The 12454-nt window shown below is 44.6% G+C and overlaps 1 protein-coding gene across 3 annotated transcripts; it reads right to left on the minus strand.

Moving 5' to 3' along the window:
• Window positions 1-14: 14 nt before the first annotated feature.
• LOC102293698 (rho GTPase-activating protein 8) lies at window positions 15-8484 on the minus strand. 3 transcript variants are annotated; one of them, XM_014338119.2, is made up of 13 exons: window positions 8369-8484; window positions 8100-8140; window positions 4418-4546; window positions 4247-4334; window positions 4034-4165; window positions 3299-3385; window positions 3096-3194; window positions 2908-3018; window positions 2763-2836; window positions 2489-2566; window positions 1774-1902; window positions 1581-1684; window positions 15-1158 (listed from the first exon to the last, which is right to left on the minus strand). In XM_014338119.2, the coding sequence occupies exons 2-13, from the start codon at window positions 8137-8139 to the stop codon at window positions 961-963; spliced, it is 1269 nt and encodes a 422-aa protein (XP_014193605.1). In that variant the 5' UTR covers window position 8140; window positions 8369-8484; the 3' UTR covers window positions 15-960. The 3 variants fall into 3 exon arrangements, with proteins under 3 accessions (XP_014193605.1, XP_014193606.1, XP_014193607.1); XM_014338120.2 differs by having other exon boundaries at window positions 8100-8143; window positions 8369-8475; XM_014338121.2 differs by lacking the exon at window positions 8369-8484 and adding an exon at window positions 8230-8362.
• Window positions 8485-12454: the final 3970 nt, after the last annotated feature.

Here is a 12454-nt window from a genome sequence, read left to right on the forward strand (position 1 = left end):
CTGCTCTTATTTTGAAAGTCCAGCCCTTGTGTTTCCTAGCAGCTGACTCACTGATGAGGATTTTGCTTTGGTGGTCCTCCTCCAGCTCTCAGACCACCTGAAGGTTCACGTTCACCTCTTATCTGAAGAAAACGTGGTTCAGAGCAGGAATGAATCACCTTCACACCAGAAAGCTGAGGGCTGAACCTGAACTCACCTGCGCACGGGTCTCCTCAGGCTCGGATTTTACTCAATTGTAGATGAGGATTCTGATTTCTGCTCAGTGTGAAGCAGAACTTTCTGAATTTGAGGCTCACAATGAAATAAGAGCGTGCTCAGTTTGAGCAGTTACAGGTAAAGTGACCTCAGGAGAGGCTGAAGGTGAGATCGGCTGAATTTAAATTGGGGACAGAAAATGGGGCAAGCTGACCGTGTACCTGCATGCTCATTGGCTAATGAACATACACTTCTTGGACGAAGCTGCTCAGCATCAACCAACCGTTTTTCTCCAATAACGCGTGAAGTCCAACAGTGAAAAAAAAATCTAAACAAAAACAGGTGAAAGCAGAGAATTTATCACATATAAAGGTACATTTAAAAGATAAACCTCTGGGTGTCTTCTGTCAGGAAAACATTCTGTTTGTACAAACCTGATGAAGACGGCGCTCTGAGGGTTTGAGGTTGTTACAAAAACAAAACTTACTGCAATCAGTTTTTACATTTGGCGGTCTGCACTCGACAGAAACACAAAATACCACAAACATGGAAACGGATTCCAGCTTCTCGTCCAATCAGATCACCTCCAGTGTTATTACTTCATTAAAGATGAAACACTTAAACTATAAATAAAACCAGTAACGTCACCATCATGAGTCCAAACGTGAAGGTTCATGCTTGGAGGTTCACCTTGCATTTGACCTTTTTAAAAACGATAAGAGTTAAAAAAAAACCAAAAAAAAAAAAAACAGTTGCCGCCGTCCTTCAGGGCATCACCTGTGCAGGTGGGCAGCGGGAGCCGAACACTGTGTGGACGTGCTCGATGAGGAGCTCAGCGAAGATGTTGATAGGGGTCAAAGCGGTCAGGGAGATGGAGCCGTGACGAGGCCAGACCAGGTTCACGCCAAAAACACACGCCAAGTTAGATGGAGACATCTTGTTTATGATGCTTTCCTGAGATACCTGAAGGGGGCGCCGCACAGGCGAGAGAGAGGGAACAGAGAAAAGACATCAACAAACTGGAAAGGTGCTGCAGCATTCAGTTTGACCTGCTGGTGGCAGTGGTGTCTCACTGTTAGAGTAAAGTCACCGATACACAAACAAGTCCGACAGATCAAATGATGTTTTTGTATATTTAAGATGATTTTTATTGTAACTTATTTCCATATTCGAAGGCGTTGCTGTTTGAGTCGTTTCATATGTGACGTCACAAGTATGTAAATCAGCTGCTGAGACTGCTTCATTTTACAAATCTGACCAGCCATCTCCGTTTACAGTCTCAACTTTACAGCAATAAAAATCTGTTTGCTCCAATCAGCTGTTTGTGTGTCTGATCGATCACCTCCTGATTGGTGCTTCTCAGACTCATCTGAGCCGTGACTCACCTGGTGCAGGAAGCACAGCAGGTACTTTGCCACAATGAAATTATGTTCAGGTAGACTCTCGACGATCTGTTTGCATCGGGTCACCCGCAGACTGCTCTCCACATCTGCAACCAATCAAAAACCACTTTAGTCTCTAGAGAACACAGCCCCTTTTTCTTCTTCTCCTGCACAAATGCGGAAGTGCGGGACTCACGGAGCAGCTCCTGGACCTGGCTGTAGACCCGGAAGGTGAGCAATGGCTCAGGAAGCTCTCTGAGGAATGTCTTCAGGATCACGGCAGGAACGTGCACATCTCCTATCTGCTCGAAGTTCACCGGCTTCCCTGCATGAGTTTAAATAAAGTTAACTTTATTGACAATGCTATTTTTCACAGATCCTGAACTCAAATTTATCCACAAATTTTAAAAATGAAGATATGAAAATAAAATAAAAAATAAGATCTTTTTTATAAAATAAAAAATAGTCCAATAGAAAAAATGGAAACAAAAACAAATATTTGAATCAAACTACAAGAAACAAAAATAATACATAAGATAAATATAATCAAACTTCATGAAATAACATTAATAAATTGGAACTACAGCAGTGTAGCTTATATGAGTGGAAAAAGGATTGAAGAGGTTTTTTGGGTGAGCAGTACAGTAAAATCATCAATCAGAATCACCAGGAGCTGCTGTGATTGATTGATCACCTGGAGATTGATCTGTGATCATGCTGATCTTAAATGTTACGTTCATGAACACGAGCTGTTTCCCATTTCTCACAGTTATCTCCATCTGAAGGCGTCACCTCGCACGGCAGGAAGTTCATTTAATGCAACATTGGCCTCAGCATGACTTCCTGTCTGTTTTGTTTTTTTTATGACGATCTGAGAGCCCCTTCTGCTGAGGCAGGGAGACCCCACTCACCCAGGTTGTAGAGTTTCTGTACTTCCTTAATGAGCTGAACCCGAGCCGATCGCCTGAAGAGCCCCTCAGTCCTCAGACCTGAAACACACCGTGATGCATTCACTGACATCAGCTGACAACGTTTTTCTCCGGTTTACAGTCGACTGCAGATAATCTCCTCACAAACTCTGATCACAGGTCTCACCTTACTGACCTCACTTTATCTGACTATCCAGACAGAGCTCTCAACTGGATCAGGTGACCCTGAACTCACTGTTCTGAGATGAAGCCTCACCTTTCTCCTTCAGGTATGTGACAGTCTGGGTCATCACAGGTGGGATGACGGCCTCTCGGTTCTTCTCTCTGATGCTGTCAGAAAACATGTTTCATTGATTAAAACCGCTCGTTAGCGATCGACTAAACTACAGAGGGACACTCACTACTGCAGACTAACGCCGAACTGCTGGGTGGGCAGGGGGGGCCGGGGCGGGGGTGTTTTCACAGAGGGCGGGGGTCCTCCTTTCTGAGTCGCTCGCAGCTCCTCGTCATGTCTGTGGAGAGACGATAAACACGGTGAGGAGCCGTTGGGCGTCCGAGCAGTTGGGCGTCCGAGCCGAGGAGCACCGACCTGAGCACTTCTAGAGGGATGAAGAGCTGCTCGTAGTTCAGGTGTTCCTGAAGCTCAGCCAAGTAGTTCACATACGTCAGCTTCCTCCCAAACTTGTGACTGCAAACAGAGAAGAAGAGACGAAGAAGAATCAGCTGCAGCGTGACCGAGAGCAGCTAGAGAACTTCCTGCTAAGCCTCAGGTGTGCTCAGGTACATCTGTACCTGATCAGAGGTTTGAAAAGGTTCCAGACGATTCGGATGAAGTTGGTGGGATGGACAACGTACAGAGCCTTCAGGTTCTTCTTGTACCTGAAACACATGTGAACACACCTGCTGAATAATCCACTAAAATGAGCAGTCTGGTTCTCGGTCCATGATCTGTGGCTCTCCCTGACGGTTCGTGATACCACGGTAACCTGACCGATACCACTTCTCAGAGACAGGTGAACAGGTAGAATCGACCCTGACGCACCCCTCAGGACTCATTGCTGCACCTCAACACAACTTTAAGCACATTTGAAGAGCTAAAGAGGTGCAGATATGTCCCTCAGTGCCGAGCCTGGTACCACATTTTTTAAAAGGTCATTTTTTGCACTTTTACAATTAAAAGGTCCAAATAAATAGAATCGAATTGAATCGAGTTGAATGCAAAACTGATCGACCGCCCAGCCTGTAGATCCCGGCGGCTGTTACCTCCTCTGACTGAAGGCTGGAGTAAAGCTGGAGGTTCTAGTTCTCCACAGAAACGCTAAAACGTCTCCGAGACTGAAGCTCGGAGTAAACTGTGGAGGGTCTGAAAGGGTTTCCTGCTGTATAGGAGCTGATGGTGCAGCTGGTCCACACACTCTGACGTCACACTGAGCATGCTCTGTAGCAGACCTGAACTTGAGGTTCTGGTCTCTGCAATAAAGCGCTGAACTTGACTCATAAAGAGTACAAGAAATTGAGGTGACCTACTTCCTGTCGAACTCGCTGTAAGCCTCTCGTAGCCACTTGAGAGACGGCTTGTTGCTGCTCCTCAGGCCATAGTGAAAGTACACCAGGATGTAGTCCATCTCCACGTACTGGTCCAGTGTGAACTTCAGGTACCTGCAGACAGAGAACATTGTGAAAACCAACCACAGAGGACCTGTATGTCTCTGACCATGGCAGGCTGCAACATGGACTCACTCGAGCAGGCGGCGGTGATTCAGCTGGTGCGAAGGTGGTAGGCAGCAGCTGCTAAAGACAATCAGCTTCCTGCCGTAGTGGTCGTCCCCTGGAACCAAAAACGGCGAGAATATTAGCAGATCATTAGCATTGGTGGATCGTTCTGAACTGGTTGACTGAAGCGGAGCTTACCCGAAACCTGGATGATGCCGTGTCGAGCCACGTCGTAATACGGGTGGGAGGGGTCGAGACTTGGTGTGCTGACTGGAGGAGCTGATGGACCGTCTGTGACACAACTGCCCTCCTCCTCCTTCTGCAGCTCTGTTAGAGGAAGAACCACCTGAGTAACTCACACCGACAGTGTCTGTCTGTCTGATTGAGTGTGTGTGTGTCTCTGCCTGCCTGCGTGTGTCTGAGGTGCATTTGAACTCTTTAAAGCTTTCCTTTACAGCTGACTGATCAGCTGATCCATCAGGAGCTTCCACATTTAGTCAGTAACAGAAGATCCTTCACAATAAAAACCTGCAGATGTAACCACTGGTTATATTTGAGATTAAAAAAGTAACTGACCAATCAGATCTCTGGAAAATGACCTCACCATTGTGTCTGTAGTAAAGTGTGAAGTGGGCGTGACACTCGTCAGCTTCAGTGTGAGCTATAAATTCTGATTAATAACCCTGATATGACGCCAAGCTGCTCCCCTCTCCTTTGAAGAAGTCAAAGTTTAGCCTGAGAATAATCACATGTGATAAATTGCTCATTTATGAACCTGAGGAGAAGAAATTACACATCAGTGTTTCCCCGTCACAGCACAGACTTCCAGAATAGAACAGTTCCACTTCTGGACATTCCTCTGACGTTACTGTCACAGACCTGAAGTTACTGTTTCACAATTTCTAATCTTAGCTTTCTCTGTAACATCAGTCTCTCTGCTATCAGAAGATCTGTTTCTAATTGGTCAACAGCTGATAACTTCGCCTCATTCATGAGACTCGAGCCAGACTGGTAACAGGAACCTGCTCCTTCTGACCTCATCAAGGTCTTATCTGCTGCTCTCGGTCTCCATGTTCAAGTCAGGCTGCCCTCAGAGGTCCCAACCTCAGACACAGCTTCACAAAGACTATCCAAACACAGTTACACACATCATCATCATTATCATCGTCACCATCATCACCACCTGAGTTTTGGCTGAGTTTTTAGAAATGACCGGTGATTAGTTCTGAATTCCAAACGTGTAGCTCCGCCCATTTCCGAGATGACTTCCTGAGATCAGTGATTATCAGGGTGGAAACTGGAGCTGTAATCTGTGCTCGGGAAGTTTGTTGTAAACACACAGCAAGGTTGATAACAGACAGGAAGTGACCCAAGCGCACAAAGGCCAACTTTAGCCCCGAGCAGGAGCTGCCCAACAATCAGAGCCAGGGCGCTGGGCTGTAGTTTTCCTGCTGGAGAAACCGAAAGCTTCATCTGCAGGTTTTAAAGTGTGCCAGCATCCTGTGACCGCAGGCCAACTCAGACCGCTGTGCTTCCATCGATCCATGTCTAACTGACACGTGTGTTATTTATGTGACCGGACAGCACAGTGACAATGACCTGAAGAGGAAAATGACTCATGCTGTTCAAACATTTCTACAAATAAAAATCTGAAACGTGTGGCATGCATTTATTTTCAGCCTCTTTTCTTCTAAGACCCCTGGATCAAACGCAGGTCACTAACAGGACACCCACAGGTCACCTCTGTCCAGCTGTTCTGTGACAGCCTCAGAGGTCCCTGAAAGAACAGCAGTGAACAAACAGCAGGTGGGTTTGAAGGAGCGGAGGTTATAAACAGATCTCAGGCTTTGAGAGCCTCACAGAGATCCACTCACTCCGTCATCCACAGGAAGAGTAAGCAATGGCTGAGAGGCACACAGTCACTGTGAAGCAGCTGCTGAGATCCACAGTCTGTCCACAGGTCATCAGTTATAATAATCATAATAATAATAACAACAAATTTTATTTAAAAGCGCCTTTCAAGACACCCAAGGACAAAACTAAGACCTATAAAAAACAAGATAAAATAAACAAACAATAAGTTCACACAGAAGAGGCGAAAAGAAGGTAGAGCAAGTTGGCTAGAAGAAAAAGATGGAATTGAGCGAGCAGAAGAGGTGGTGCTTAACAGGTCTGAAAGGTAAGGAGGAGCAAGGTTATGAAGGGCCTTGAAGGTGAACAGAAGAAGCTTGAATACTATTCTGAATTTCACAGGAAGCCAGTGAAGTTCCTGAAGGACAAGGGTGATGCGCTGGTAGGAGGGGGTTCTGGTAATAATGCGGGCAGCGGAGTTTTGAAACAGTTGAAGCTTATGAAGGGATTTTTGGGTGAGACCATGTAAGAGAAAATTACAATAGTCACTGGGGGAGGTAACAAGACTATGAACAAGAATGGACACAGACTGAGTCGAAAGAGAAGGGTGTGAACGGGTGAGATCATTGGTCTGCAATTTATAGGATAGTGAGCTGTCAAGGATAACACCAAGGCTCTTAACCTGATGTGAAGGGAAAACTGTGGAGTTGTCAATAGTGAGAGTGAAATGATTTGCCTTCAGTAGGTTGGATCTAGTGCCAATAAGTAGAATTTCAGTTTTATCCTCATTGAGCTTAAGAAAGTTGGAGCTGAACCAGGATTTTAACTGGGATAAGTAATCTGAAATAGAAGAAGTTGGAGGGAGGAATCGGACCTGTGGGAGAGATATAACTGGGTGTTACCTGCAAAACAGTGAAAGTAGGGATCAACTTTAAAATGGTACCAAGAGGGAGGATGTATATTATGAAGAGAAGAGGGCCTAAGACTGAACCTTAGGGTACACCAGCAGTGACTGGGAATAGACGAGAGCAGAATGATTTAAGTTGGATAAACTGGGAGCGGTCAAGGAGATATGATTGGAAGCAGGCTAGAGGTGTGTCAGAGATGCCAAGAGAGGAAAGTCTGTTTAGAAGGATGGAGTGAGAGAGTGTCAAAGGCTTGAACTTAGATCCATAAGAACAAGAATGTTGAGAAGACTAGAGTCAGCCTCAAGTACAAGACACACAGCAGGGGCTCTGGTCACATGAGACCAAAACACAAACCCAACACTGCACATGAACCTAACGGAGCATCGTGCTCGTCTCCAGCAGGCAGATGAGAAGGTGGACAAAGGTAAAACAGACGGTGCTGCAGAGGAATGCTCAGATACAAGTCTAGACCCGAATCAAGCCACTCACAAACGAGCTCCAGACAGCTGAACTCACATGCTTCTCAGATTTTTACTAAAAACTTCTGAACACCACGAATCATTTTCCTTGCACCTCACAGTGAAGCACAGCCATGTGCTGCTCTGTTACATTAATGTGGGCTGACAGCAACACCGACTCCTAACATCTGAAATCTTCTCAGACCGACTCAGACTTCATTGAAGATGAAGCTGAGGATGAGGACTTCCTCAGAGAGTGAAACACGCAGCAGCAGATTAAAGCCGGACCTCCTGCTGTGGATCATCTCAAACGCTGTCTGTAACGGTCTGTCGTTTCTCTTCATTTAGAGAACATCAGTATGAACGTGTACTGTGAGCAGCTGACCCTCCATCATGCAGCTAACCACCGGGTAGAACATCACCACGTCCCTAAGCCTGCAAACATCTGCTCTCCTCTCTGTTTACATTCAACCTTACTGCAGAGCCGAGTATGCTTTACAATCTACATGACACAGCCACAAACACGACTAGAAAAGCTCTCAGAGCTACCTCACCAACCACAGAGTCAATACAACACCCCCCTCCCATTACTACAGGAAGCGCTGAGAAGTTTCCAGGAAAGCACCTGACAAACCAGGACCTGGAAAGCCGCTGCACACTCACCGATTTCTGCCAGCTGCTCCAGATCAGCCGAGGAGCTCATTCTGCTGGAAGAGAGCAGAGACTGATCAAAACAAAAAAACAAACAATCACACACACCCCTCCGGAGCGAACTGAAACCTATACAGCGCACCTGAAAACACCTGAGTTGCTCTTCAAACTCGCGGTTACCCGCCGCGCGCGCTCTCTTTTCCGTTTTTTTTTTAGCTGCACGCGGTTCACGTAGCCCTCCAATCAGTGCTAGGAGGAGGAGAAGGGGGCCAGAAACTCACCTGAGGCCGGTGAGGTGACGTTACAAACCGCCAAGCGTACAGGTAACAAACATCCAAACTTCCTCCAACTACCGCGGGCTGGCCGGCGCTCTGCGCATGCTCAGAGCACAGGGGTTTCCCACAGCGACTCTCCGGAAAATAAAAGGAAAAATATACTAATAAAAGCAGAACTTTATTTATTTTTTATATTTGTAATCGAAACATTTTTAGATTTAAATCCTGACGTGAGCGTTTGCTCTCGGCTCTGAATCACATTTTTAATCGAACTGCTTTTTTAAAGATTTATTTCCTCCTGAGTGTGACGCATGAGCGCGAGACAGTAAAAGTGCAGCTGAATCAGGCTTCAAACATCAGATCAAATTATTTTGCCTCAAATGATTTTTCATTCAAACTTTTTTTTTGTATTTGTGAGATGAACCTTCTTCCTCCTGTTGTTGCAGCAGAACTCATGTGGTGCGTTGAATTTGTCAATATTTTGTCACATTTTAAACGTTTTCTACCACATGAATATATATTTGTGCATTATCGTTCGGATTTATTTTATTTCAAATAATAAATTTTCTAATTTTAATGCCATATTATTTCTTTATTTTTCTTTGTTGTGTTTATCTTAAAAATAAATTTTCTTCAATACATTTGATGTTTTCCAGGGGTCCCCCCCCCCCTCTTTTAAATTTGTAGATAAAATTCAATAAGAACATTTAGAGAGTTAAACTGGTGTTTGGTGCACAGAAATCCTAAATCCTGGATTTTTCTCCAAAGTGAGCAGTGTGTTCTTTAAACTACACGATTACCTATTTTATAGATGAAGGTGATCACAGAGGGAGGTCACAGCCTTCCTACACTCCAAAGGAAAATCAGGAAAGTGAAGCTGGTGTGAGATTATTATTCTATCATATGTTATCCTATGCCTGTAATCGAAATGAGTGAATCATTATACTGCTGTAAGCCCCATCATACTTATTATAGAGAGTATGATCAGTAGTTTTAGTTTACATTATACTTCTGAATTAAGAAAATGTGAAAATCATTAGATTTCTTAGATAGGTTTATATTATCCTATACTGTTGATTTACTGTGAATGAATGACACTGTTTCATGACATTTCATACTGCTGAGTTAAGAAGAGCATATTGTTTGCAGAGGGCCTTGTTGTCTGATAACGGAGGAGACGGACCACATTCCACAAGAGTTTCACCCCCACCTGTTTTCTGCAAGCAGAAAGACAGGGAGCCAAGGCCATAAGTCAGGCTCAGCCAGGAGTTAGAAAACATGTGAATGTTAGGATTTTACGACTAGGTGGGGGCCATCAGAGGCTATAAGAGAGGAACCCTCCACCGTTTTGAGATTAGCTGCCTCCCCATCCGGATGGTTTGTGCTCAAAAGTGTTGAATTCTATGTAATAAAGTAATTGTTGATTGAGCATTTATACACCGAGTATTGTCCTTCCTTCAGCCCAAAGATCAAAAGAATTGGGAGGATTTAACACTGGGGATTTATTTAAAGAAGGAAACAGGATTAGAGAGCACAAAGGAGAGGAAACCAAGCCAGCGGTTTGGTTTGTGTCACCTGGGGAAGAAACCATCACCGCTGGAGTTCTCCTCGGGAGGAGATCAAAGGGTTTCCTCTCAGACTCTCTGCAGGACGAAACTTGTGAAAGCCTGACATCTGCTGGACTCTGCTGCCTCCCTCTGATGCTCTTTACAGTCTCTCTAATTACCCTCGTCTCTAACTGTTGGTCAGGGTTTTTTTTTTAACTTTACTGAAACATTTCCCCCTTCTGAGCTTCATCAGGTGAACCCAGGAGAGAGAGGATATATTTTCTGCTACCTGTCTGTGCATTAACATGCATTCTTCACCTGTTAGATGATGCGTATGTGGATCTCTCTGAAAGACAGGAGTTTTATGGAGGACAGAGCTGGATTTTCATTTGAATTCTGAGCTCATTTGAACATATGAAGCGTCTCTGGTTTCTTTCAGTGTGATGGCTCCTGCTGAGGCGCTGCAGTTTAAAAGGAAATCCTGCAGGGAAGGATTTACTCACAAACACATTTATATGCAAAGCTGTCACAAACTCTGTGGGGAAAAATTTCCAAGAAAGAGGTTTTTGTCATTTGGTCTGAAGCCGGCAGCGTTTCAGCGATGGGTGAACAAAGAGGAAGTTACATGAGACAGAAGGCAGCAGACTGAAGAATCAGCAACACAAACAGTGTAACGTCAGACACAAGCCTGCTGTTTCAAATGAGGCGGTTCAGAGGAAATTAAGCCTTCTCTGCACAGCTCACCCTTTAAAATTAGTTATTTTAAACGTACTGCCTTAAAATCACCCATCAGATCAAGACTTCAAACTCTTACAGCCCATCATACCTCAAAATAAGATTCAAATGTAGCATTTTAGGTTCCCTCATATGTTACAGATGTTTGGTGGCGTACCTCAGGGTCTGGCACTGGGCTCACTGACATTTCTTTTTCAAACTGAGCAGCAAATCACACATTTTCTCAGTATCTGTGAAACATGGTTCATGAGAGCACAAAACAGCATGTTCATTGACCAACAGTCTGAAACCAAAAATATTGAGTTTATAATATGATAAAAGAAAAAAAAAAATCCCTCACACCAGAGTACCTGTCTCACAACAGTACCACTTCTTGTCACACGCACTTAGGGAATGAAACACCTTTAATGTTACAGCAGCTTGGAAGTCTGTAACTTGATATGGAACTGTCACCGTTTCACCTACAAATGATTTAGCATCACCAGTTCACCTAACATGCATGTCTTTGGACTGTGGGGAGAAGTCTGAGTACTCTACAGACAGAGAAGGATTCAAAGCGTGAACCTTCTTGGTGTGAGGTGATCCTGATCAGCTCTGGATAAACTTGATGCTGCTAACAAGTAAAATATGCTGAATGAAACATTAGAGCAATAATGAAAGTTTTAAAACAGAAGCTCAACAGACAGGACAGGACTCTTTAAGCGAAACAGCAGCTAAGAGGACGCCTTAAGTTTAAAACTTTAGCTGTATTGGAGTTCAGGCTTCACCTGCAGAAGCTTCAGGTCAAAGATCTGCTCCATCTAAACCTGAAGTCTATTTGCCGCCATTTATTACAGTCAAAGGAACGAGTGTGATGCACTGCCAACTGAGGGCGCCTCATCAGGTCTGTTAATGCACACACAATGAGATCCTAACCCAGCATGCTTCTGATATTTCAGGGTGTTCTGAGAGTTGTACTACAGCCCCTCCCCTCAGGCTGTAAGGGTTAAATTAGCCCCATTACATAAGACAGTAGCTGTTTATAGCACAGGAAACATGCAGGTCGGCACTCTGAGCTGTCAGGTTGGGGAATCAGCGATGGCTGTCAGGACCTCAGAGCCAGGAATGCTTGGCGGCACGCTCACGGCCACTGTGTTCACCACTCCTGCTGACATGATCAGAAACGAGGCACGAGACCGTGGGTGTGTTTCTAGTCGACGCTGAATATTAACGAGCTTCTGGGGCAAATCTGATGACCTGCTCATTAGAAAAACAGGTGAGGGGCGTGAAACCCCCTCTGGTGATACCGTGTATGACTTCATTATAATCTGCTGGCTGTTCAGCTACACACTCAAGCAGAATAATGCACGTTATTAGCTTATCAGCCCGTGACGACAGCCACTGTATGGATTCATGATGATAAGAGCTTCACATATAAGAGCTGACTGCTGGGGAGATGGTTTAGTGCTCCACACAATAAAATACACACCATCAAACTCCATCTGAGAGCAGCGGGGGGGCCAAGGACACAAAGGGGAGAGAGTTCTGATATGGTATTCTCTGATTATGCAAATCAAGTATATAGGGACTATGTGACCCAAATATGGAGAGGAATAATGATGAGCCTAATCATAAGCAGGAAGATACTTGACACCTCCACATACAGTAAGACTGCGAGTACAAGTGGAAGATTACAACCACCCCAAATCAAAATATAGTTTAAGGGAAAAAGGAGGGTTTATATAAACTGAGCAGCTCACTGTATGAATTTTCTGATTTATCTTTTAAATGAGAGCAATTAGCACGCAGTCACTTCCTTGGTGTAAAAATT

This window comes from Haplochromis burtoni, unplaced genomic scaffold, assembly GCF_018398535.1.
Source record: "Haplochromis burtoni strain Fernald_Lab_line unplaced genomic scaffold, NCSU_Asbu1 Contig_210, whole genome shotgun sequence".
NCBI lineage: Eukaryota > Metazoa > Chordata > Actinopteri > Cichliformes > Cichlidae > Haplochromis > Haplochromis burtoni.